The sequence below is a fragment of the Melitaea cinxia genome, chromosome 10, assembly GCF_905220565.1.
Source record: "Melitaea cinxia chromosome 10, ilMelCinx1.1, whole genome shotgun sequence".
Classification (NCBI taxonomy): domain Eukaryota; kingdom Metazoa; phylum Arthropoda; class Insecta; order Lepidoptera; family Nymphalidae; genus Melitaea; species Melitaea cinxia.
This window is the reverse complement of record NC_059403.1, coordinates 14076599-14104541: the sequence shown is the minus strand read 5'-3', so window position 1 is coordinate 14104541 and position 27943 is coordinate 14076599. Positions and strand designations below refer to the sequence as shown.

Below are 27943 nucleotides of genomic sequence, written 5' to 3'. Positions count from 1 at the left end.
AGCATTACATCTTCAAAGCTTGTAGCATTTTTTTTTTTCTAACTAAATTCGTGAGATCAATATTGTAATTTTTCTTATGTGACTCCACTAGCTTGTGCCTTCACTACATTCTGTCTAATGCATGAGACTAAAATAGCGTACATTTTAATATTTATTTTAAATTTACCTCCTGACTCCTCACAAACAAAAAACAACCAAAATCTTTAACCAAATCCCTTTTATAGATTTTTACACATTTTTTTTCATATCGAAGTTTTAATAAATACCTTGTACTTCGTACATATGGTGTTCAGCAAGACAGACTGATGTTAGCATTATTATTGCTAAAAAACAGCAGTCTGCTTAAAGATCTTCAGGAATATAAGGCAAAGAATATATAAGGTCATATATATATTTTTTATAAGGTTTTTTGAGTTTAGAATTTTGTTATATGCTGCAATTAGGAACAAAGCTCACTAATGTTATCATTACCATCAAAATAGCAGCCTCTTTAAAGATGAATTTTCAAATAATACTTTTTACAAAAAAAAAAAATAACTTTTTGTGGAAACCTCTGAGCGTTTTCCTAACATTTCTAGAATTTTCTAGAAATTTCTAGAACCTTCTACAATATAATTATAGATCAACAAAGCAAACTAATATTACCATTATCACTGCCAAGTAAAAGTAACCTGTTCAAAGGTAACACGGACATACAAGTGAGGACGCCCTTGAAAGTGTCTGACCTGAGCTTGGTACTTGAGAAAGACGCCTCCTGGTCCAAAGATGTGTGAACTCCAATTCGGTTGTTCGTTGTTCCCGATATCAACTCGTTGTAGTAGACAGATAGACAATGTACTGGTTCCGTGCTGCCTCTGTTTTGAGAGATAATTATAGTTTTGAAAATTACTTTTTTGTCTTCTTTTTAATAAATAGATTTGGTTGTTATAAATATGATATCAAAGTAAACTTTATTTTGTTGAAGCCTTAATAAAAATATAGTAAAATCATTATTTGGTATAAAGTAATGATGAAATAAGCAATTTAAAAATTTACCTAAAAATCACCATATTTTGAAGTTTGACTTATTAATGCTTTTATTTTGTCTAAAATATCCCAAAACGTATATAACATGCATCAATAAATTCTTACTTAAGATGTGCTATTAGTTCGCCGTCATCAGCTCGCCACAATGCTGTAACTTGATCCAGACCGGAACTCAAAATCCTGTGATCGTCTACTGCTGCCAATCTTAACACCTGTATACAAAAATTAGGTAAACCATAAACACTACTTTTTAACGTCTGTATAATGATTGTTTTGAAGATCTCTTTATATGGAAACATCGTCTCATTTCTACCATTCTTCTCAGGGCTAGATATCAACCAATTGGATACGTGATTCGCATCCAAAAAAATTGGGCTTCTTGGAATTTTTTTTTCGCCTAAGTCCTCCAGAGGTTTTCCAGGACACATATTCAACCTAAAGGCCGGTGACGTACTCGCACTTTCGACGAGTTACGAGTTACGTTACGAGGAATTTTACAGTTTTAAACAACTGCGTAGTTATTAAAAAAAGAAAAAATAATAATAAAGTGCGAACGTCACATTTTCCTAGTCCTCTTCCCTTTGTCATATTTTATGGACGACCCCTAAATCGTATGTGTAGTCTACGTCATATTCTCGTATGTTTCGTATAAGTCCGATATTTCCAATTGACGACCCGTTGGCGCAGCGGTCACAGCACTGGCCGTTGCGCTGGAGATCGCGGGTTCAATCCCGACTCACGACAAACATTTATATTGACCATATAGATGTCTGTCATCGTCTGGGCGTTTGTGCATGTTATTGGGTGTTTCCAGACCACACGGTAAAAAAATCCTACCGGGGCCGTTGAATTTGAAGTGTTTATACGTCGTATGTGTTGTGTAAGTCTTATACATCATGTGTCGTGTATTTCGCACACATCGTATTTGTAGCACACGTCGCTTACGTCACACGTGTTGTGTAAATCTTGTCATATACATATCGCACCTTCGGTGGAACAAGGGCTCAACTCCACTTTTTGTAATTTTACAGGAGAGCCATTTTAAAGTTTTTTTTTACATTCCGAGTCGTATTATTCGTCTTTGTACTGCTTCAAAGTGTTTGTTCTTTGCATGAAATACGACCTATTTATTTGTGAATATGGCCATGTAGTTTGCAAGTGTCAAATATTTTTTGTTAATTGCTATTAATATTTTTTTCAAAATAAGGTGTACATTTATGCCTTTGTTCCACCAACATTTAAATCGTTTTGTAATTATGACCATATTTATCGTTCGTGTTTTAAAGATTTTGAAAAATAGAAACTAGTTTATTTGTTGCAAAAAATGTTTTATTTTATAAATAAACATCTTTTTTAGGAACTTCTGTTGAAAAATCTTAAAAAATTCTATTGAAACTCTTTGGAATTTGCCTTTAAAATTAGCGTCAATATTAACGTTATAAAATCTTTGTCCATAGTAATCAGTCTGTTTTTTACTTTACTCTTACAAATCAAACTCACTTACTAACTCCACTTGAACAAATCAAAACTAACAAACATAAAACTACAAACAATCTTCATAGTTTTATTGTTGTACAGACCACTTTGGCATTTTACAGTAAATATTTAACAAAAAAAAAAACGATAAAAAGGAAACGTATCTAAGAAACTAAAATAATAATAGCAACGATGCTTTCATAGAAAACAAATGAATCACGTAGCACGAGATCTATCCCTTAAAGAAGTATCTGTAATTTCACCCCATCTCATCCCGTGGGTATCGTAAGAGGCGATAGAGGAAAAACGACTAGAGGGTGGGCAGCAGTGCCTTCTAAGCACAGCCTAGCAAGCGTGGCGATTACGCCAAATCTCCCTAAATGGCAGACACGACAAAAAATTGTCCCCCAGTCCCCGGCGGCCCCGCTAGTCCTGGCTACGGTGGAGGCCACGATAACGGCGGGGCAGGAGGCTATAATCTCCGGCAGAAGCCAGGCCACCACACCCAACGACGACACTTGGCCCTGGCAACATATAACGCTAGGACGCTGCGGACCGACGCGAAGCTCATTGAGTTGAAAGAAGCTCTCAGCAGGTTGAGCTGGGATATTATAGGCTTATCTGAAGTCCGAAGAGAGGGAGAGGACTCGATGTCTCAAGTCTGGCAACCTGCTGTACTATCGGGAGGGCGACCAACAGTCCCAGGGTGGTGTCAGGTTCCTCGTCCGCAAGGCTCTCGTCAACAACATCGACGTCGTCAGGAGAGTGTCGAGCAGGGTGGCGTACCTTATACTCAGAATATCCAAGCGGTATTCGCTAAAGGTCATACAGGTTTACGCACCGACCTGGACACACTCATATGACGAAGTGGAAGCTATGTATAAGGAAATCTCTACAGCCATACATAGCTCTACATGCCACTACACTGCTGTGATGGGGGACTTTAATGCGAAGCTAAGCAGACGATGCGGTGATGAGTTGTGAGTGGAGCAATTTGGATACGACCAACGGAACTCCCGGGACTGGCTACTGACTGACTTTATGGAGAAGGAGGGACTCTTTATAATGAACTCCTTCTTCAGGAAGCCGGAACGGCGCAAATGACCTGGTGGAGTCCCGACGGCACCGTCAGGAACGAGATAGACTTTATCATGTCGACGAACAAGCACATATTTAGTGATGTCTCAGTGATCAACGCTGTGAAAACAGGAAGTGATCACCGACTTGTCCGATGCACATTGAATATCAATATCAAGTTTGAGAGGGGTCGGCTGATAGGATCTGCGCTCCGACCTGCGCCTGCTCAGATTCAAAACCCCGAGAGCTTTCAACTCGAACTCCAAAATCGCTTTGGCCTGTCGCCTGGCCGACTGCGTGAATGTGGACGAGCTCAACGACGGGCTGGTGGAAATTGCCCGTGCGGTGGGGTCTAAGTTCTTCAAGACCCGCTGCCAAAAAAAAGAACCAACGCAGGACCGATCGTCGTTGAAAGCATTAGGGGAGGCTTATGCTCAGCAGTGGGCGTCCATGAGCTGGTATGATGATGATGATGATGATTTTTTTATTCTGGTGGTCTTCAATGAAGGTGGCTTGGATGCTATCAATTTGAGGCACATGCATTTCTTCGATATTCTGAATGTCTTTGTCATCATTTAACATCATCAAAACTTTTCGACTTCGGGATCCCATTTTTCCCTGAAAATTTAACTGTATAACTTAGAATAAAGCTTCAGAGTTTAAGCAGCAACACCATTTTAAACTTAAAAAAATATATATATATTTGTCACAGTGTAATCAACTACTCAGAGTTAGTAAGGAATTCGGTATGAGAAAGTATGAATTGTTTTTATGCCTATTTTATAAAACATGTATTGGAATAACAACACCACATTTGTTCATAACACTATAAAATAATAAAAATGTTGGAAGCACAAAGTCACAAATGTTGCAATGGCTTTGTCTTTCCAAGCATTTGCTCACGAAAAAGGCATAAGTGTACTAAATATGACTTTGTCTCTCCAGGAATATCAAATATCAAAAGGCATATTTACCTTCGCGGCTTTGGCGCTCCAAGATAAAAACATTGCACGCGGGGGCAACGGCGCAACTGACCAATGAGACGATGTCGCGCCAAAACGCCCACCAAATCGATCCAAAATGACAAAGACACTATTGCCGTGTAGCGACTTTTAAAGTGAATCTAATGGGAGTCTTTGTCCCATTAGATACTAGAGTGTTTTTTGGGCATTTCTGCATATTTAACTCATTTTACGATTTTTTGTAAGATACGCCCTTGTTCCACCGAAGGTGCGATATGTCGTATGTCTTACCTCCCCATCGTGAGCGCGCCACGTGGCCCTGGTGGCGCCAGTGCGCACGTCCAGCAGGGCGAGCGCTCCGCTGGCCAGCCCCGCGCACACCCACGCGCCGCTCGGGCTCACGCACATGCAGCGGATGAACGACGTGCCCCCGCTCGCCACCTGACACACCCACACTCTTAGTCAAATTGTGAAACGATTCAGCGTGTAACATCACACCGGCCACCGCTGGGCATCGGTCTCTTTCACAATGTAGAAGAAGGATCGGAGATTAATCAACCAACTGCTCCATTGCGGATTGCGAATGTATTGTGTGCCTACTATGAGTAACGAACACTATTAAGTATATATGACAACAACCGGGGCCGATAGCGTGCTCTCCGAGACTCGGTAGGAAGACCCACAAGGTCAAATATCCAAACGCCCGTGCGTATATACATATACAGTGCGTACCTTGAGGTCGTGAGGGTGCGAGGGCGCGCGCGCGTCCACCACTCGCAGGGCGGCGTCAGTGGTGGCGGCCAGCAGGGCGCGCGAGGGGCCCGGCAGCGCGCGCACGATGCTCACCGCTGCGCCCCAGCGGGGGCCCTCCAGCTACCCCCAACACATCGTATTAAAAATTGTACACTCAAGACGCATGGATTTAATTATCCATTATATTCATGTCAAATGTTGCCATATCAAAATTTTGTAAAAATAGAAATAAACTAAAAAATACAATATATGATAGGTACACGAAATATTAAATAGAAAAAATGTGCAGCTATATCAGTCGTTTGACACCTATAATACACACATAAGCATAAAGATGCTATTTTTAAGAACAGACGACCATGTGTATATGTTGAGATATTCATTTATTTATTACTAATCAAAAACAAAACAAATTTTCTATATAATTGTCATTTATACCTGTGACACGACGCTCTCCATAAACGGATCCCATATATGGACGACCGAATCCGTAGAAACGGCGAGACGAAGAGACTCCAAAAATGTCAGTGACAGTACGCCTTTCTTATGACCAGTGTATGTCCAATTGCACTGTGTTACAGCATTACCATCGCCCTGTGAATATTCACTCACACCTTGAAATCACTTTCATTTAAACTTACATAGGCTCACTTATACTATTTTTATTATTCTGTAACTCAAGGACAAACGAAATTACTTGGATATCTAGTTTTAATTTCAATTTACAAAATCTGTTACAATAGAATCATTACAGTTAAATTAAAAGAGAGTAAACAGTACAGTACAGTGGATAAGTAACAGGGCGCATGTCTAAGTCATTACTAAGTTTGACATAATTTACTACTTTCTGTAAATTTATAACAATAAAAAAAAATTGAAAAAAAAACCATCGTGGTTTAGATCACACGACTGAAGTAAAACTTAACTAACGTAAGTAACGTTACTCTCTCTCTCTCTCTCTTTCTATCTTCACTAACGTATATCTCCCTCTCAACTTCCGTTCGCCTCGCCCGACCACAATTTTCGTAACGCTACGCCCTGACGCTTTCACCAGCTAACTCCCTAAGTCAAGCGTGCGTAAAGAAGTTTTATTTCAAAAATCTTCTCTTTTATCATATCTTAGTGTATGTAAGTGAGTAGACAGAAAACTTACCTGATTCCTTAAAGACCAGAGTTTAACAGTTTTGTCCTTCGAGCCGCTCATGAAACTATTTTCATTATCTAAACAATGTATCGACTTGACCGAATGCGAGTGTCCAACGAAAGTTTGTAACTTGATTTGCTTCAGATTAAACCGCGTGTCTTTGTCAGCGCGGCCGATTTCGTGTTCCCAGTATATGAGCCAATCACCACGGAGATGTCTGAAATATGGACAATATTGTTACGTGTTACGGTTCGAAGGATTTGGAGAGAAAGACCTGCTGACTCTTTAGGAGACTTTATTCACTAGGACTAGGTCCAACACAAAGCACTAGGTTCAAACACTAAGCACTAACGATGTCCTAAGTCGTAGGTTTGGCTGGTACCACTCTTGATCACTAGTTTTCACTTTTGAAGTCGCCTCGAAGATCGCTCAAACTGAACTGAACTCGCTCGCCTACCTTCCGCTATTTATATCGGCCGACACGAGGCCCAGATCATTCTGGAAAGTTCGCGCATGTACCCGGTTTTCGAGACTATACTTCTATATAGTTCCACAGTAGTTCCTCTAACGCCATCTAGTATTGAGTAGAGAGTTCATGCGGTCTGTCTTTGTGTGGTTTCAATAGTTGCCGCTAGATGGCGCTAGTTTCTTTGTGTGTTCGTAACACTACTCCCCTCGTAGAGATGCTCGCCCGAGCATCGTTGTTACTGCCATGGTAACGCGCCAAACGGTCTATGTGTACCACTTTGAATGTCCCTCTTGGTTGCTTTTGAATCCTGTAAGTCACATCATTCAGTCGGGTAACCACTTTGTATGGACCGTCCCACTTGGTCTGCAACTTTGGAGATTTCCCTTTCCGGCGGGTTGTGTTATGCAGCCACACCAGTGACCCTTCCTTGAAGCCGCTCGTGTTCGATTTCCGGTCGTATCTGGTTTTCATGTTCTCGCTTGACTGTAACCCATTTTCCCGAACCAAGGCGTGTATATAGTGCAATTTTTCCCTTAAATCGCTGACATAGTCTTGTACGGTATTTGGTCCCTCCGGTGACCCTCCAGTCAATAGGTCTACTGGTATTCGTAATTCTCTACCGTAATTGACATACGCCGGGGTAGCTTTTATACTCTCATGCTCGGCGGTTCGGTACGACAGAAGGAAGAGTGGTATATATTTGTCCCAATCCTTTTGTTTGTCGTCTACCAATTTCGTCAAATGCCTCTCAAGGGTCTGGTTAAATCTCTCAACCATTCCATCAGACTGTGGATGGTACACAGTGGTCCTCGTCTTATGCATGCCCAAAATTCTGTACCCTTCCTGGAATACTTGCGATTCGAAGTTCCTGCCTGATCAGAATGGATTTCTAGAGGCACACCAAAGCGACATATCACTTCTTCGACTAACTTAGAAGCGACTGTTGTAGCTTCTTGGTTTAGTATGGCGAACACTTCAGGCCATTTGGTGAAGTAGTCCATTACGACCATAAAATACTTGTTTCCCGATTCCGTTACAGGAAATGGCCCCGCTACGTCAACTGCAATTCGTTCCCACGGTGCACCGACGTTATACAACCGCAGATTCCCACGGCTCTTGGTCTGTGGTCCTTTTACAGCAGCGCAAGTAGTACATTTGCGGCACCAATCCTGTACATCATCTCCACAATGCAACCAGTAGAATCGTTCTTTCACTTTTGTTAACGTCCTCTTGATACCTAGATCCTCCTGATATGCCTCCTCCTGATACGCCATCATGTATTTCACGGAGAACATCTGGTACTCTCGGTCTTGGGACAATTATCTGAAGGTGGAACTCTCTGCCGTTAGTCTTCTCCCATTTCCGATAGAGTATTCCGTTTTGAAATATCAGACTGTCCCATTGAGCCCAGTACGCCTTAGTAACAGCGCCAGTGGGTTCAACCTCACTCCAGACTGGTTTTACGTTACCCCGTTTCTTCCATGTGATGATGTGCCGAAGGTCGTCATCTCTTTCTTGAGCTTCCCTCATAGCATTATTCTCCCAGAGACCCAAAGGACTTGTCCTTGTTAGTTTTAATGTTACTTCATTAGATTCTTGCTTAACACAATGTTTGTAGTCTTCCGAACACTGCCTTCGTGAGAGTGCGTCGGCATTCCCATGCATCTTTCCGGTGCGGTGTTTCGTCTTGAAGTCATACTCCTGATCCCGGGCAGGAGGCGAGGCCCCTTGCTTCTTCAGCTCCTCTATTTGTTCCTCGATCCTTTTCATTCTTGCTATCTGGGTCTTCTTCTGCGGACAGTTGAGCTGAAGATGGCCCCTCTCGCCGCACTTGTAGCACATAACTCCAGAACTTTTCTTCGTAGGAGCCTTAAACTCCTTGACTTCCTCAGAGACCTCGCGGATCTTATGGGTCTGCCGTATGTCATGGCAAACAGCCTCGACCTCCAAAGCATGCGCCAATGCTTCCTTTATCGAGGTATGGTGACGAAGCCTCACTGCAGCTCTGACCTCCAGGTCTTTGATTCCGTCGACAAATGCTTGAACAATATTCGTGTTTACCATCTTGGTGTCGGCTCCTGAGTATGACTTCCTGACGAGTTTTTCGATTTCCAACGCCCATTGTTGTAATCCTTCTCCTGGGCGTTGAACTCTGTCATGCAGTTGGGCATTGAACACGTGCTCCAGATGTCGATCCCCGTATCGGGATTCAAGTGCCTCCATCAAGTCTTGGAACCCATTTCCTGTATGTGCTTCCAGAACCGACAAAACTTGCCCTCTGAGCGCAACAGTGAGAGCGGTCAGGCATTGTTTTTCCGTCCATCCGTTGGCAGTAGCAACAGTCTGGAATTGTCGACGATAAGCGTTCCACGAAGTAGTGCCGTCGTATGGAGGCACTTTCACTCTTGGTCCTTGCGCCACTCCGGTAGTTCCACTATACATCGCAATTCCCATGGTTTCAAGGCGTACTACTCTCTTCTGTAGTTCAGTGAGGCCGGTTTTAACATTTTCAAGATCCAATCCTAACCCGGTAACTCGTTCTTTCACTACGTCGACATCTTTTCGAAGCTTAGTCACCGCGTCACTAACATCTTTTATGGCCCAAAGCGTTTTTTCTTGGAGCTCTTTTTGTTGCTCTTGTAATTCTTGCAAAGCACCACGAATTTCAGCCTTTTGTTGCTCTTGTGATTCTTGCAAAGCACTACAAATTTCAGCCTTTTGTTGCTCTTGTGATTCTTGCAAACCACCACGAATTTCAGCCTTTTGTTGCTCTTGTGATTCTTGCAAAGCACGAATTTCAGCCCATTGTAGCTCCATTAATTTAATTAAACTTCCTAATCGAAGAGCCACTTGAGAGTCTGTAGAAGCTACGGTGTCGCTGGTGGGCGTGGTAAGGTGGGATACAGTGGGCGGGGCTTGAGTCAAAGTAGGCGGAGCCTGAGTCTGAGTGGGCGGGGCCTGAGCCCGAGTGGGCGGGGCTTGAGTCCGAGTGGGTGGGGGTCTGAGTCCGAGTGGGCGGGGCCTGGGGGCGCGCTCAGTGGGCGGGACATGGTAGGCGGGTCAGTGGGCGGGGCTTGGTCCACGGTGGGCGGAGCTTGGTTCCCAGTTGGTGTGGCCTCTGCAGCTCGTTGTGCCCTTGTCCTGACGCCCTTGAAGTCCTTGAAGTCTTCTCTCGGAGTCAATGGCATCTCCAAATCTCATTTCCAACACCAGTTGTTACGTGTTAGGGTTCGAAGGATTTGGAGAGAAAGACCTGCTGACTCTTTAGGAGACTTTATTCACTAGGACTAGGTCCAACACAAAGCACTAGGTTCAAACACTAAGCACTAACGATGTCCTAAGTCGTAGCCAAGGTCGTAGGTTTGGCTGGTACCACTCTTGATCACTAGTTTTCACTTTTGAAGTCGCCTCGAAGATCGCTCAAACTGAACTGAACTCGCTCGCAATAAACGCCGACCGTTTGCAGATGAGATTCCCGCTCAGGATGGATATTTGTATTTGACAAATATTTCTTTCCTGTTTGGATGTCTGTCCTTGTAGGTCTCCCCATCGTGCCTTGGAGAACACGTTAAGCTGTCGCTGTCGATCCCGATTATTATCATTACACCTGATAACGATCGTTACTCATAGTAGAGATATATTACTCGCCAACATACAGTGGAGCAGTGTGGTGGATACGCCCTGCGGTGGAATGTTACAGACTGAATCGTGAACAAAAGCAAATGAATACCTCTCACTCTTGACGGCGTCCATTTTGTACGCGACGACATCAAACCCATCCACTTGTGCCGCAGTCTCGCAAGTATCGCTAACGTCGATCCTGTTCCCCACCAGCGTCACGTTGGAGCCAAAGCTGTTCGAGCTGGAGATGTGCTCGACCGTCAGCTCAGGCTTGGGTATGTCTATCGTCTTCCGGCTCAGGGGCTCGTCGCTGAGTGAAGACTGGAAGCGTTTGTCTTGACGTGTCACGTTTTGGGGTGAACTGTGAATTATATGGGTAGGTAATATGTATTTACCGTCAAGAAAGTGAAAAAACATCCTTAGACAAAAAGCTGTAGGCAATTGACAGAGTTGGATAATACGTGCCAGAACATTTCAAAATTTCGCGTGTAATATTTACGGTAGCTATAATTTGTAAAGTATATGAGAGACCTGTAAGTCGACACCCCACCCTTTCCCAATTCATATTACCCTACACATTTAATGAGACCACTTAACATCGGGTAATGTTCAAGCTCGTTCTGAAAATTTTCATAGGAATATTATACTTTAAAAATAAATACCTTATAAGATTCGCCTGTCTATACTTCGCACATAAGTTCCTTATAGTCTCATTGTTCTTTATGCACTTCTCCAGGGCGTCCGTACCGATCAGCTTGGCAAACTTAGTGTACGAATAATATGCTAATTCTTCATCGAATACCATTAGTAATTCTTCTTGTGCCTAGAAAACAAACAATAACTTGCGTTCTCAACCAATTCATGTTTTTTTTTTTTTCATCATTTCTAAGTGGCAAATAAGCGTACGGACCGCCAGCAAGTAGTAACCGTAGGCTATGGAGGCCTGCAACATTATTTTCCCACAGCTGACTCTACCTGTGTCTATACCCAGAAGCTCTAGATATCTTACTCACCACAGGAACATAACAATCCTTAAAAGCAGTAAGTATTATTTGACTGTGACCTTATGTAATGGTGAGTACTTCCCCAATCGGGCCAGATCCGGATCTATCCAGATCTATGTTTACAATATATTCAGAATTTCAAGATTTATACATAATGATTTGAGAATAACTACTAATATTGTTGAATCGATTCGTTAACTTATTTGAATTTTATACGCACATACAATCACAGCCTATTAAAATAACAACTTGATTTATAAATTATGCACTAACTTATCTATATCAATTTTACGTGAAAGCAACTCACGGATAGGGTTGTGATGTCATGTCGATCGCCCTGCGAAGGAGGAGTACAAGCTAGTTCCGGTAAGTCAGATCGGACCACCCGCCCATCCTTGATAGCCCACTCCGCTGTACTGCCATCACGACATATCTCTAGAAAACCTTCTGTTTTTGGATCAGCTGACTCCTGCTCGGAGGACTATAAAAATACAGATTAAATTTTTTTAAGATTTTTAGTTTAGCAATTTCAATAGCAATATTTATTTTTTATTTTTTTTAATATGTATCGTAATGTATTACCTTTTCGATATTATTTTCTTCTTGTTTTGGCCAATTATCAGTTTTGCCCGTTGCCTTGTCAAAAGCTAAGAAGAACCTAAAACAAAAATAATTTTTAGACAATATAATAAATATATAAGGATATTATATGACACGAGAGTACTCAAAGTTCTATCATACCTCTACTCTCTGTATGTTTAATGGAGGAATTGGTTAAAGAGGTTTTTTAGGCCTATAAACTCCTGCAATACAAGGAACATCAACATCAGCATATCTGTCGCCAATCCTATCCCTCAGGAGATCTGGCTACCTCATTCACCACAAGAATACAACGCTATTTGACTCAAAGTAAGTCAAGTAATTTGAGAGCATAATTATATAGCAGACTTCCAAAAGGTTGAGGTCCTTCCCCATCGGGCTGCTCCAGATTTTCATCAGGGTATTTCATACTGTGCTTTGTAGCAGTGTTGCAGCTTCTCGTAAGTGAAGAAAAAGCCTCTGCCCAGCAGTGAGATGTCACAGGCTGAATCAATCAATCAACAGTGATTGACTTGATTAGCTTGTTGCCACAGTTTGTAGGGGGCCTGCTTTCTTTTCCGCGAGTTGCTGGTTCGATTCCCGCATTGTCTGGGTGTAATTTGTGTATTTATATTTTTATATATATACTAGCTTTTGCCTACGGCTTCGCTCGCATTGAATTATTATTATTATTATTATTATTTAGTAAAAGTATCCTATATTACTTCTAATACCTCACTAGTAACAATTATACTTACATTCACATTTATAATATTAAATTATATTATTAGGGATTATTTCTGTGTATATTTAATTATTGTTAAGTATGTGTTGTTTTTATTTATGAACTAAAAAATAAATAAAAAAAAAAACAAGCATTCAGAGTGCCTAGTGCGAGTTTTATTTACAGAAACATGACAGAAACGCGTTACACGTGAAGATTATTTTATATGGGAATTTAAACAGTGCAGCCTAGACGATAAAGAATAGTATACGATACAAACGATACAGAATCATCTAGCGGAAAACGCGAGAACTAGGTTGAAATCCCGAATTTCCCATACAAAATGAAGTTAAAATTTACGCCCGTTATTGCGAGACGGATTAAACAAAATTCGCACTAGGAACTCAGTTGTTTAATATAAGAACACACGACATATGTGTTAAAAAAAAAAACAAGCAGTAGAGGGAGCGACGCACCTCTGCAGCGCGGGCACGCAGAGGTGCGCGCGGGTCATCTCGGGCCCCACGCGCAGCGCCAGCGCGTGCAGCGCGGCCAGCAGCGACATATGTGTTTAAAGAAGCAGTAGAGGGAGCGACGCACCTCTGCAGCGCGGGCACGCAGAGGTGCGCGCGGGTCATCTCGGGCCCCACGCGCAGCGCCAGCGCGTGCAGCGCGGCCAGCAGCGACATATGTGTTTAAAGAAGCAGTAGAGGGAGCGACGCACCTCTGCAGCGCGGGCACGCAGAGGTGCGCGCGGGTCATCTCGGGCCCCACGCGCAGCGCCAGCGCGTGCAGCGCGGCCAGCAGCGACATATGTGTTTAAAGAAGCAGTAGAGGGAGCGACGCACCTCTGCAGCGCGGGCACGCAGAGGTGCGCGCGGGTCATCTCGGGCCCCACGCGCAGCGCCAGCGCGTGCAGCGCGGCCAGCAGCGACATATGTGTTTAAAGAAGCAGTAGAGGGAGCGACGCACCTCTGCAGCGCGGGCACGCAGAGGTGCGCGCGGGTCATCTCGGGCCCCACGCGCAGCGCCAGCGCGTGCAGCGCGGCCAGCAGCGACATATGTGTTTAAAGAAGCAGTAGAGGGAGCGACGCACCTCTGCAGCGCGGGCACGCAGAGGTGCGCGCGGGTCATCTCGGGCCCCACGCGCAGCGCCAGCGCGTGCAGCGCGGCCAGCAGCGACATATGTGTTTAAAGAAGCAGTAGAGGGAGCGACGCACCTCTGCAGCGCGGGCACGCAGAGGTGCGCGCGGGTCATCTCGGGCCCCACGCGCAGCGCCAGCGCGTGCAGCGCGGCCAGCAGCGACATATGTGTTTAAAGAAGCAGTAGAGGGAGCGACGCACCTCTGCAGCGCGGGCACGCAGAGGTGCGCGCGGGTCATCTCGGGCCCCACGCGCAGCGCCAGCGCGTGCAGCGCGGCCAGCAGCGACATATGTGTTTAAAGAAGCAGTAGAGGGAGCGACGCACCTCTGCAGCGCGGGCACGCAGAGGTGCGCGCGGGTCATCTCGGGCCCCACGCGCAGCGCCAGCGCGTGCAGCGCGGCCAGCAGCGACATATGTGTTTAAAGAAGCAGTAGAGGGAGCGACGCACCTCTGCAGCGCGGGCACGCAGAGGTGCGCGCGGGTCATCTCGGGCCCCACGCGCAGCGCCAGCGCGTGCAGCGCGGCCAGCAGCGACATATGTGTTTAAAGAAGCAGTAGAGGGAGCGACGCACCTCTGCAGCGCGGGCACGCAGAGGTGCGCGCGGGTCATCTCGGGCCCCACGCGCAGCGCCAGCGCGTGCAGCGCGGCCAGCAGCGACATATGTGTTTAAAGAAGCAGTAGAGGGAGCGACGCACCTCTGCAGCGCGGGCACGCAGAGGTGCGCGCGGGTCATCTCGGGCCCCACGCGCAGCGCCAGCGCGTGCAGCGCGGCCAGCAGCGACATATGTGTTTAAAGAAGCAGTAGAGGGAGCGACGCACCTCTGCAGCGCGGGCACGCAGAGGTGCGCGCGGGTCATCTCGGGCCCCACGCGCAGCGCCAGCGCGTGCAGCGCGGCCAGCAGCGACATATGTGTTTAAAGAAGCAGTAGAGGGAGCGACGCACCTCTGCAGCGCGGGCACGCAGAGGTGCGCGCGGGTCATCTCGGGCCCCACGCGCAGCGCCAGCGCGTGCAGCGCGGCCAGCAGCTTGCGGGCCAGCGCGGCGCGCGCGCCCGCGCCGCTCGGGTACGCGCAGCGCGCCGTGGACGACAGCCGCAGCGCCGGCTGCAGGATCGACTTCAGGAACGTGTCCTGCACACGACCTGTGCTTGAGCTCACTGTGACTTCAGTTTCATATTTGTTTGAGCTTAATATTTGTTTAATAATATTTTAATAATATTTTAATAACATTTTAATACTTTATTTCACACTAGGTTTTAAGTCCATATTGGGTTAGTACAACAAAACAACATTTAGATTAAAAAACAAAACAAAATTAAATTAAAAAATCAATAAGTAAAAATAAAATTAAATAAAGTAAAAGTAAAATCAAAAAAATTCAAAATTACAAATTAAAAAAAAAAACAAAAATTTAAAAATAAATACCATATATTTTACTTCAATTTGTATTTGAGCGGTAAAACTGAAATTGGTTTAACCAAATGCGTTATTAACGTAATGAAAAATTAGGAACGAGTTAAGGATGAGAAAAGTGTTGATGAATGTTTCAAACAGTCTAATATTTTAAAAATGAAGAAAACACAAACATATCATATAAATATGAAATCATGACTTACTTGCAATTGCTCCATAACCTTAACATCAGAAATGAAGGGTAAGAGATACTTTATAAGCTGCAAACAGGCCACGACTCCGCCTTCCAACGGCGCGGACAAACGACGCCGACAAGAAGCGATCAACTCCCCCATGTGTGGGAGATACTGAAATATTATGAGATGCTCCCCATACATGGCTGAAAAAAAAAAAAATAAGTACGATATCTTTTTATAGAGACGCAAGAAATCAATTAAAATTGATCGAAATACAATTGTGTCACCTTATATCTTAAAAAAAAAAACTTTAAAAAATATTCAAATATAGCTTACCGACAATAGAAGTGAGGCATTTGATGACCTTCATCGCGATCTTATCACCGACAACCTTACTGTTCACTATAGATATCTCATCTAGTTCATCCTTTTCATCACATTCCCAACGCGCTAAGTTTTCTTTACCAATGTAACATAAGGTTAGCATCTTTAGCAAATTTCTAGTAATATACCTGCAAGTTAGCACTGGACCTAGCCTGTGTGACAGCCAAATCAGACTCTCAGAACTCATATCTGATATTTTATATTCATTATTGTCCTTTTCATTGTATTCGCTGTCTTCTTCGTTTACTAATGGTGTATTGACTATTTTATTTGTTACATTCTTTGATAATTCCAACCTCTTTATAAGCCGTATTTGTGATCCATTTGTAGATTCCAAGCTGTCTGATTTATTTTCATCTTCCGCAAAATGTAAATAGCTAGTAAACATTGGCTTAGGTATTTCCATTGTTGGTGAAGTGAGCAATCTATTTGAATCAGCTGCTGTTTCTTGATTCTCATCTTTAAGAAATGTTGCACTGGTTTCTTTTGAATTTGGTGATGATAAATTGGTGAAGAATCTTGAACTTCCCGTTGAAAAATATTCTGACGTTGATGAAGGTGTCTGCACCAAGTTCGAATCTTTGTTATTGGAATCTATAGAACCCGTAGGAGATTTACTTCTACTGTTTCGACTTGGATTTCTTTCTTTGTCATTTTCGAAGTGGAATAACTCACTCTCACTTCTGCTGTCCTGGTCTTTCTCCTTTAACACGTCATTTACTTCCGAAATACTTTTTTCTATGTTCGGCGTGACAACATGTTCAGAACCATAAGAGGTATCGGGGGAGAAGATGTCCGATGTATTCGTTAAAGCATTCTTGAGATTATCGTCAGAATATCGCGGTTTCTTGCTTAGCGTTGCTCGTTTGTGACAAAGGTGGCCAGGAGATTTACTTTCATTACCCACATCCTTGTACCCACCTACAGCCTCAACTAAATGCTGTGTAAAATTATCCAAAAAACATTGCAACCCCAATCTGACCATCAGTTGGAGAAGAAATATATGGTGGTACAGTTTGACATATTTCTGTTTACTCGCTAAGCCTGCACTTGTGATCGCATCTACATTAGTCAGTTTATGTTGGTCTGACTTGTCGTATACATAATCGTCATCTTCATAAAGATTTAATATGTGTCTCAAGAGTTTAATTTTTGTTTCCGATGGACCCAACGCCTTGCTTATCACGTCGAACAAATGCCAAGCAGCAAGTACCGATGTCTCTTTATTTTCGAGCATTTTTATATAATGCTGCAGAAATATATCAAGAATATTGAATTGATTCTCGCTGGTAACTTGATTCAAAAGAATTCCTAAATGAGTAATGCAGGCTTGTATTTTTCCTTCTGCTATTTTCTGTGTGAAGTATAGTTTAGTTTTGTCAATGTTCTGATATAGCACACACTTGGTCCCATCGCATTCATATGTGTAAAGTATATGAAGTTCATGACTTGTAAGATCGTATTCATGCAACGTACTCAATAAGTTGTATAAAATATTAAAGCTTTGTGGAAATGGTATTAAATGCTGCATTATTAAAGGCTGTAGTAATTGAGATGATGTTGGTGGTGGTAAACCTTTATCGGTAACTATTATTTTTCTACTAGGTTCTTCTCTCGTAAACGGTAGTTCGCTCTTAAAACTCAAGCTTGGAGGTTGGACGTCCAAAAGTATAGATGCTATATAACTCACACACTTTGGCATTGAATTAAAATTATATTTAAATATGGTACGGCAACATTTGTACCTTTCTTGGAAGTTTTCGTTTGATAATCTTAAGGGACGCATATAGGTATGTAAAAATATTTCAACAATAAGGCACCCAATAACTGACATGTCTTGCCGTCGACTCTCTGTTATAAAATGCTTGTAGACGGCCGCGTCCGTCGTGTATCGACTATTGAACATTCTATTTTTCCTTTCTTTTAATACATTTTCTAAATTATCCTGATTAAACTTCTTTAAATACCCTTGATCATAAGACGCTAGGAACATGTGGTTTGTGAAGGCTGTCTCTTCCATTCCTTCCTTAGATTGATGTTCGTTTTCTTTCGTTTCTTGCTGCACTGGATACAAGTTTATTGTTACACTGTCTTTCTGCTTCTCTTTATCTTCTGCTTTGCTAAAGAAACATTTAGTACGAAAGTAATCCAATGCTTCCAAGGCTTGTATCGAGGCAGCGGGATTAAATTCCTTAGGAAGGTATATGACACCTTTACCGAGTTCAGATTTTTGTACTCTGTAATGTCTAGAATGAGAAGAGGCCCTACTCTCACTACTAGAAGCGTCATCTTCTTGCCCTTTGCATAACGAGCGTGCTCTAGTACTGCTCTTGTGACGCCGGTATCTTTGGGCGGGGACGGCCAAACGTGAGATGTGTTGTGGTAGACTACTTGATTCCTCTTCATCGTCTGATATTTCATCGGAGCTCTCTCGGACGGATTTTCCTACAATCAAAAAATATTCGACGTTTAGAAACAAGTAACTCATCTTAGATTACTTAATTAATTAGATCGTATGAATCTTAATCTCTAATTAGAATACTGACAGAAACAAATGCTCGTAACAATTTACCATTGAAATCCTTCAATACTATCACCGTAAAGAAGGTGGCCAAAAAGGACACTGTATTTACATACATACTGTAGAATATACTCGGTTTGTATTATTTACCGGAGTTATTTACTGTAAACGTGCAATAAGGTCGTAATGCTTGGTGTACACATATTGCCATCAAACTACTTTTGATTGCCATTCACAATCACAATTTTTTTCGCATTTACCAAAACTGTGACAACTTCAATTTATATGTAGCAATGGCGAGGCAATTACTAAACTAGTGTTTCTTTTTATAATATTTGTTTTAATACAATAATTAAATTAAAATAATTTTGTCCTGGCTTGATAATCTTTGAATTTCTATTGTTACTTGTTATAATATTTTATTTGAGTGTATATTGAATTCGTTGTTCACAAAAAGGTTATGTAACATCTCCATGCGGAATCATAGTCTGTTTGTGCGACATGTGTTATTTATATATTCTAGTTTTTATACGTGAAGCTCTATTACTGGCTAACTGTTTAACACTTCTGCTATGTATTGCTATTGAAGTAAAACTTCTTTACGCACGCTTGACTTGGGGAGTAAGCTGGTGAATACGTGACGAGAGCGCTACGAAAAATGTGATCGGGCGAAGCGAACGAAAGTTGAGAGGGAGATATAAGTTTGCGAAGATAGAAAGTTTTCAGTCGTGTGGTATAGAAAACACTCGTTTTTTTTTGCTGTTGGTTTTTCAAATATTAAATAAATAAATAAATAAACTTTGGTGAAATTCACGCCAAACTAGCCAGCTAGTTATTTCGTTCATTACATATAAATACTTACTGGCATCTCTCGGAGCCGTCCACCGCAGGCGGGGCGGCGCCGGCGGAGGAGCCCGCATACGTCTCGGCGGGTGCGGCGCCGTCAACAACTGTACCGTCGCGCCGCGTCGCGTCCGCGTGTTACCGTCGACCAGCGAGAGGCAAACGTTCTTCGCTTTTACTGCCGCCGACCCCGAGAGTCTGGGCGATAAATGTTGGATTGTCAATTAATTTTATTGATTCGTTTACGTTTGTAGATTATCAATAGATTTTATAGATTGTCAATAGATTTTATAGATTTTCACCTAAGTTTATAAATTTTCAATCGATTTTATAGCTTGTTAATTAAGGTTGTCAGTTATTTTATGGGATGTCAAATGATTTTATAAATTATTAATTTATTTTTATAGACAAAAGTTCATCTTTTGCAAATAGTGTATTAAGTCACTATACAACGTCCATGACCTTTCTGCCAAAACCATCAGAACCCTTGTGCATTCTTGGTGTTTCCGATACGGGGTTCGTTGAGTCACGATTTAGCATGTCACATCCCACTGCTAGGCCTTTTTCCCCATGTAGGAGAAGGATCGGAGCTTAATCCACCACGCTGCTCCAATACAGATTGGCGGATATATTCCCTACTATGTGTAACGATTGCTATCAGGTAGATGTTATAATAACTAAGACCGACAGTTTAACCGGAAAGAAATATTCGTACAAATACAAATATCTATACCAAGCGGGAATTCCCGTTGAGCGTGAGGCAGTATAAGCCGACTTCAAAAAAAGGAGGTTCTGTATTCCATTATGTTTTTTTTTTATATACTTACTTATAACCAAATGTAATATCAATCCAATGGTGGAGGTTTTCAGACACGTGCGTACTTTCCAAAGCTTCTCGGTGTTTTGTTATGAAATCTTCGACACACGTTGCCCAGGACGGAATCCCTAAATCCTAAAAATACGAATACCAATACATTATTACTTTACTGCATTATTTGTATGATTTTTTTTTCCTTAAATGTTACTTTTTTATAACCAAAATATATTAATAACTAAAACATTACGAAAAAATATAAAAAATGAGCAAAGTACGAATCTGAAATTTAACTTATTCGAAAGTAATATTTTATTTAACTGCGCTAAATCCGCTTAACAGTATTTATTACATGCGTTTTGTGTAAACGTGCCTATAAATTAATTTTATTTTGTTTTAATTTTTGTCTTTTCAATCCATAATCTACAAAACATCAAGTATGTACATACAACGGTTTCAAATATACAGCGTTGCAATAAGCGGAACAACACACGGAAGGAGTCAATGATTCGGTTCCGTTGACAGAGTTTGCCTACAGAACCCTAAAAACTATTATTTATAAATCCTATCAAAAAGTTAGGCATTAAACTTTATAGACTCCCAAGTTTTTTTTTGTTGGTAGATATAAATGCCAAAGTTTAGATAGATGTTTATTACACAATCGCGCCAGAATAGTTGAACGAACCTCGATGAGATTTGGCACAACTTTACTTAATTATTTCTTGAATTAGCATAAGACTACTTTCTTCCACGAAAATATACAGTTTCTATACAATAACATAATTATCACTTCAGCCTATTGCAGTCCACTGCTAGACGTAGGCCTCCAAAAGAGAGCACGCTATCAGCCCCGGTTGTTATCACATATAACTAACAGTGATCATTACTCATCATTATCATCATCATTTCAGGCTATTGCAGTCCACTGCTGGACATAGCCCTTAACAAGTTCGCGCCAAAAATGGCGTGGCCGTAGTCACACAGCACAATTATAACATAATATCATTAAAATTACCCCGCGAAAGAAATATGTTGCAGTCAGTAATTAGTACAACAATAATATAAATAACTAGCCTGTGGCCTACATTATAATCATGTCATAAGCGTGAAGTTCAAATAAACGTTACGTTTGAAATTTTCCAATTTTCTTAAATTTTCATTTGTAAGAAAGTTTTAAAAGGCTAAAAAAAAAATTAAAAAGAAAAAAACTATATTTGATGCATTAAGGTCTTAGTAACACATTTAGCGACTGATTTTTATTAATATAAAAAAATTACTATTCCGAGTTACGTCTAGTTGAAACAGATTAAAATTCTAATTGTTTTATCGATTTTAGTTAAATGTACCTAAAGTAAGACAATATATTGCGTATAATTTAAAAGATATTACATGTATAGTAAATGAAACCGTAGCAATAAGATAGGGGCTATCACATGACAAACACATCAGACACATGCTATCAGCCTTGTTTGCGTTAATACGATAACTATAGTAAACTTGTTTTAAACTAACCACAATAAATAAATAAACATTGCACTTACAAACGTAATTTAGATATTTTTGTACATTTTTTTGGGTGATTTTTTTTAAATTAGAAAAAAAGTTAAGGTCCGTTTATCGTAAAAGCATAACCTTAAATTGTCTTATTATTATATATTTGCATAGTAAATAATGTGAAACAAATTTTGAAATATTGTTGCAAAAGAAAAATAACTGTTTTAGGCTTTATATTATAAAATAGCTGTGCCCCGAGGTTTCGTCCGCGTTAATTTAGACAGACAAAAATTTTAAAATCGTTTGTTGGTGTTTTAGTATTGTGTACACAACTATATGCAAATCAAAAACACTATCATTTTGAAATCACAGACAAACAATTTTATTTATAATATTATTGGTATTAAATTTGTAGTAATCTATATAAATAAAAATGAATGTTGCTAAGCGCATCGAGAATGGCTCGACCAATTCGGCTAATTTATTTTTTTGTATGTTTCTTGAGGCCCACAGAAGGTTTTAATACTAAAAACTAAAATTAAAAAAAAAAAAAATACTATTAACTTTTGACAGAACGAAGTGTGTGGAAGTTAGTTTATTATAAAGACGACAGGTACTATAAAAAAAGACGTACGCAGACTAGCGTGCAATATTAATTATCAGAGCACAAGCGTAAATATTTGGCACGATGTTAATTACATTAAAATTTTAATAAAAAAATATTGTTAAGATTAAGTATAATCAACTCTAGATGAGTTTACGAAGTTAACAAAAACTAACCTTGCATTCTTTATTCGAAATTGACTTAATTACGCATAAAATAACAATTAGCGAAAATTTTAGGATAAGCTTTGATAAGCATTGGTATAATTACATTTTTTTAGGGAGGTTTATTAGAATTTAAAAACTATTTTTTGGTAAGGTTTAATTACTTACTGTTTACGTTAGTTAAGCAGCCATACATACCATGTTATTAGCTAATTATGAATGTTTAGCTTTCCAGTTATTGAAAACGACAACTGTAAAGTATTTTATCTATCTGTATCAATATTTACATTACTTCTCATAGCTTACAATTTCGACAACAAAGAGTTTTTAATCTAATAAAAACCGCATTTTCAAGATATTTAATTCCGTTCTTTTTTTTAGTATTTTTCTATTGTTACATACCGTTAGTTAATTAATATTAGTATTAAAAAAATATTGAAAAACCATCAAACAAAGCCAACATTTTGATACGGCTGTATGTAATAAACACAAAGACACGTGCACACACACAGATAGAAAATTTGAGTACGACAGGAATTATTATAAAACTACCCTCTCACCGGTAAGTCCTCGTGCATACTCTTAAACACTGTAGGATCGGTGTAAAACTCTGGTATACATTCATCTGGTGTCCACTCCTGCATACGTTGAATCGAAGCGGGGTACTCTGCCGGCACCCATTTATTACGCACATATTTGCAAAGAGTATCCTTTGGAGTCCTTAAAAAAATACACATTTGCTTACCGAAACTGTTTCAAACCTATCCATACTAATAAACGTAAAAGAAAAGGCAGCTCTGTCTAAGATGTAACATTAATAATTAATTCACATAAATTTTGAGGACTTTTTAACCGAGTTAAAAAAAGGAGGAACTTCTCAATTTGACTGTATTTTTTTGTTTAACCGACTTCAAAAAAGGAGGAGGTTACTCAATTTGACCGTATATGTTTTTTTTTATGTATGTTCGGGGATAACTCCGTCGTTTATGGACCGATTTCGATAATTCTTTTTTTGTTGGAAAGGATCCCTAGTTTGGTACCATGATAAGGAAACCAGGATCTGATGATAGGATCCCAGAGAAATCGAGGGAAACTCTCGAAAATCCGCATAACTTTTTACTGGGTGTACCGATTTTGATGATTTTTAATTTAATCGAAAGCCGATGTTTATCATGTGGTCACATTTAAATTTCATCGAGATCTGATTACAACTTTAGGAGTAATCTTTGATAATGCGTATTTACTTGACCTTTTTTTGTCTACCTACGTTGTTATTACTTGTCGATATAATTGAAGTCGGTTTTTCTTCGTTTGCCTCCAAACACAATTATGTTGTTACCTCATCACTTTTTACTGGATGTACCAATATTGATGATTCTTCTTATATTCGAAAGCTCGTCTTTGTCACGAGATCTTATTCAAGTTTGATCGAGATCTGACTAGTACTTTTTGCGTAAACCCTAATAATGCATATTTGACTTTTTTACCTCAAATGTAATGAATATACTACCTACTTCGTATCACTCTTGTGGATGTAATTGATGTCGGCTTTTTTCCGTTTGTGAGCAACCAATTATATTTTAGACATAGATTAACTTTTAGGGATCGTCCACAAAATACGTTCGTAAATAAGGAGGTATGTCGATAGGGGAGAGGGAGCTGAACGAAACGTGACATTTACAGTTCATTACTTTTTTTTTTAATTTTTTTTTACAACTTACTATGCAGTACTTCAAACTTTTTCAATGATGATGGAAAGTCATTCTACATGTACTTAGGAAGCCTATTTATTTATTACATTTATATTTAGTTCTATAAATCTATACTTTCGAAATAAAAAAGATATAAATAGGGTATTGTCCCAGTTGTTATGACATAATATTTGCAAGGGTGTAGCTGAAAGTGTGGTCTAGATTTAGCATGACATATTTTACGGATGAACCCTTTCCAGACATTTAAAAAAATTAGCTGATACTTAGTAGTTTCCAATTTTATATAAATGTAATAAATGTACATGAAGCCTATATGTTACTTAAATTTTACAAAATAGTAAAAGTTTCATTTACCTGCGAGCTAAATAAACATAACATGTGATATCAGATAAAGCGTCCGTGACATGGTGTGGAATCTGTCCGTTACAACTTAAGACGTCATACGTCATATCAAGCTGACGGTCTCCTTTGTTCAAACGATACTTAGATTTACTTAAGTCACGCCAATTACGTCCTTAGACAAATAAATAATATTAATAAAGAAATATTTATAATATTGCATTCAAAATTAATTCATCTAGTAAACAAATACTTCTACTAACATGAAAATATACACTATACAAAACAAGCTTCCAAAAATTAAAGTTAAATGAAGCAACACAAATTACAAATCCATGTTATATGTTCATATTTTTGTAAAATAATATAAGTCGAGAGAAAAACAAATATTTATAAATTGTTCACATACCACATCTAGAGCTGAAATCTGTGACCCAGGGAACCATAAAATGAGCCTGAGGATCATGGGCTGATCGCCCAGCTAACAGATTCAAATGTAGCAAATAATCCAAATTAGATATCCTGCCTCTCACCCAAAGCATACATAATTTTTCTAATTGTACTGCATCACTTCTCCAACACCATTCTTCCCCCCTTTTTTGAGAACCCTGACTATTCAGTGGGGGACTTTGACTTGAAGTTTGCCTGTTCCTGTTCTGCTCACAAATCAATGCAGGGTCAAGGCAATGTATGTTATTCACTATTGGTGGTATAATTTGAATCCATAAATCCTCTGACATATAAATATCTTGCAGTTTAAGTGTACCTAAACTTAATCCTCGGTCACAAAGAGCTTTAGATACACTCAGCAACTGGTACACAATAAACAAACCTCTGGAATATGTCTTATCTATTAAAGCTGGACTAAAATTTAAGCAATCCAATAAGTTATTTTCGTAATGTCCACTGTATACAATGAAGTAATTATTATCAGTTTCTAGTGTAAACATAGCTGCTAACAAATTGACATGAGTCTCATAAGATTTCAAGACATGTTTGCTGGGTGTTTCTTTGAAGTCTGTAAATTTGCTTGATGCATCAGATCTAACCCTTATAATATTACAACCATATAATCTTATCAATACCTCTGACAACAGCTGATCATGTTCTAAGAGATTGACTATGGTACTTTCCTTGATACTATCATTATTTTGACAATATTTCTTATAAGACTCCTTCCACAAATTACGTTGATTAGTTTGCGAGACATATTGTAGCAATTGTGAAAACGTTAACGGTGTCTCAGATATTGCTTCATTTAATTTATATCGCGGAAGAGGTAAAACTTTGGACACTTTTTTATTTAATATCTATAACAAATAATTACGTTTAATTATTACAGAAAAAAATTTATTTAGACAAAAAAAAGAATATTGTTGTATTTACCTTAATAAATATTTTTCTCCACGGATAAGGAACACTTTCACCTGGTTGCAGTGTAAAATCTAAATTATTAACACAGTTATCAACTTCTGCATTTTTTAACCATTTCTGTAACCAGGTATTATGGACAACGACCGCGAATAATGTTGGTGAAGCAGTAGCAAAAATATTTTTAGTATTTATATTCAATTCCTTCGATAACTTATCCATTGCTCGTAGCTGATTCTTTGTTTTGTTTTACTTCAGGCTACTATTGTAAGTTTGACATAAGTGACACATAAGAACTGACAGATCGATTAAGTGATACAATTATGAAAAATAAACCCTGCTTCACACTGCGCAACACTGCCAAACATTGTGTAAGATCGTTAAATGGAACAGTGTGGTGTCTGAAAACAACAGGAGGGCATTTTTATCGGTCTTAAATTCTTAATCAATATTTATTTAATTTGCAAACATAACCATCAACAAGTTTTAGTACTTTCAGAATTTGCAGAGAAACATAATTATTTTATGAAGATAATAATTTTGATTAAAAATAATTATTTCAACAATTTAATCATAATTTTAAAGTAAATATTACTGAATTAATCAAATAAAAGCCGCGACCGCGACCGACGTTGCTTAACTTCGGTGATCGGATGAGAAGGTGTATTTAACGTGGTATGGTATGGGATACCAATGGACTATGGACGTTTAAAAATTCGTGACTCGGACGCCGTGACGCGGTTGATCCGTAACAATTTTACCCCTCATGCGCCTAAAGAAGTTTCACTTCAAAAATAAAAAAGCGTAGCAACGCGCGCAGGATACAGCTAGTTTAAAATAAAAATGTAAAACTTTAGATATCCTCTTTGGATGTGTCTAACTACGAGTATGTTAGTCCTATTATTGCAGTAAATATATCTTGATAATGTCGTTCAAAATGTATCTAATTCTAAATATACTCGATATATTTATTTAAATCACGCTTCGCTGACTTATTTGAAATACTTAAACGAATAAAATATGAATAAGTTGTGCTTAATTGTCTTCCAATGAAATATTGTCTCATAAATTTATACTACGCTAACTCGAATTTTCGATAGGTTGGTTTTCTCAATGCAACTTGAATTATTTTTTTTTATAATAAAAATTGTGAAATTGCAATGAATAATAACTATTAAAGATATCAAATTTCAAATAAGTTTCTTAATTAATATAAAAGATATCACGTTTTTCCCTTTTATAAGCCTCTATTGTAAAGTTCACTTTTATGAGTTAGCTTAGTATAAATTGCTGGAGTCGATATACTCTTTGACTTTAATCTCACTGTCTCACAGAAGTGAACCTAAATGTCAACGTAAAAAGTGAACGTAAAGCTCTGCTACATAACAACTAAAGACATGTTGACTACATTTGACGGTTGACCCGTGAACGATTAAAAACTCTACATCATAACTGTAAATCATTTTTTTTTTTTTTTTTTGAGTAAATCCCTCACTGTCTAAAAGCTGGGTTTTAGCCAGTATTGCCTTATGATGGCGAAAAATACTAGGTATCACAGTAGCCGATAGAGCGAACTATTCTTGTTGTCTCTCAAAACCTCAGAAACTTGCAGACCCATACCCACTTCGCGGAGCGCCAAGAGTATTTACTCTAAGTTTATCAACTGTTTTAGTACCCGCCAGCAGCGGTGCAGCCCAGTAAAAGAAATTCTAGTCAGTTTTGACTTACGTCATTCCAGAGATTAGTCCCTACAAACAAACATATTCACAAGCTTTCATATAGTGCAAAGTGTAGGGCGGCTAAAGGTACACTTTCGCAGCAGTAAACGAGATAGAGACAGATCCTCTCCCCTAGATAGACGAATTTTCTAAAAAGTCGCCAATTCTGGTGCCAAAAATTTAACTAAATAGCTTTAATATTAATTGTACGTAGTCATTAACAAAATAGTAATCGTAATATTCATATAGTAGGTAATAACATGTTTAGCAATGGATAATCGTCAGCAATTTTACTTAATAAATACTGTAAATTTATAAATAGACATCAACCATAAATTTTACAAAAACTTTACACAAATAAAAGACAAAATTTGTTGAAAATATAGTGTATTTGTATATTTTTTTTTTTT

General features: G+C 39.5%; 1 protein-coding gene and 1 long non-coding RNA gene across 2 annotated transcripts; one reads left to right on the top strand and one right to left on the bottom strand.

The window, feature by feature from the left end:
* Positions 1-40: 40 nt before the first annotated feature.
* On the bottom strand, positions 41-26037 carry LOC123657047 (WD repeat-containing protein 81). Its single transcript, XM_045592645.1, has 19 exons — positions 25831-26037; positions 24854-25754; positions 24460-24619; positions 22954-23113; positions 20145-20269; positions 19337-19515; positions 15906-18398; positions 15597-15772; positions 14924-15111; positions 12115-12190; positions 11840-12013; positions 11191-11351; positions 10638-10889; positions 6448-6655; positions 5733-5888; positions 5274-5414; positions 4833-4982; positions 1132-1238; positions 41-854 (listed from the first exon to the last, which is right to left on the bottom strand). The coding sequence occupies exons 1-19, from the start codon at positions 26035-26037 to the stop codon at positions 623-625; spliced, it is 6246 nt and encodes a 2081-aa protein (XP_045448601.1). The 3' UTR covers positions 41-622.
* On the top strand, positions 4703-27932 carry LOC123657049. The gene is made up of 3 exons (XR_006743643.1): positions 4703-4818; positions 25379-25386; positions 27920-27932. It is a non-coding gene; the product is annotated as an uncharacterized LOC123657049 (long non-coding RNA).
* The last annotated feature ends 11 nt before the right edge of the window (positions 27933-27943 follow it).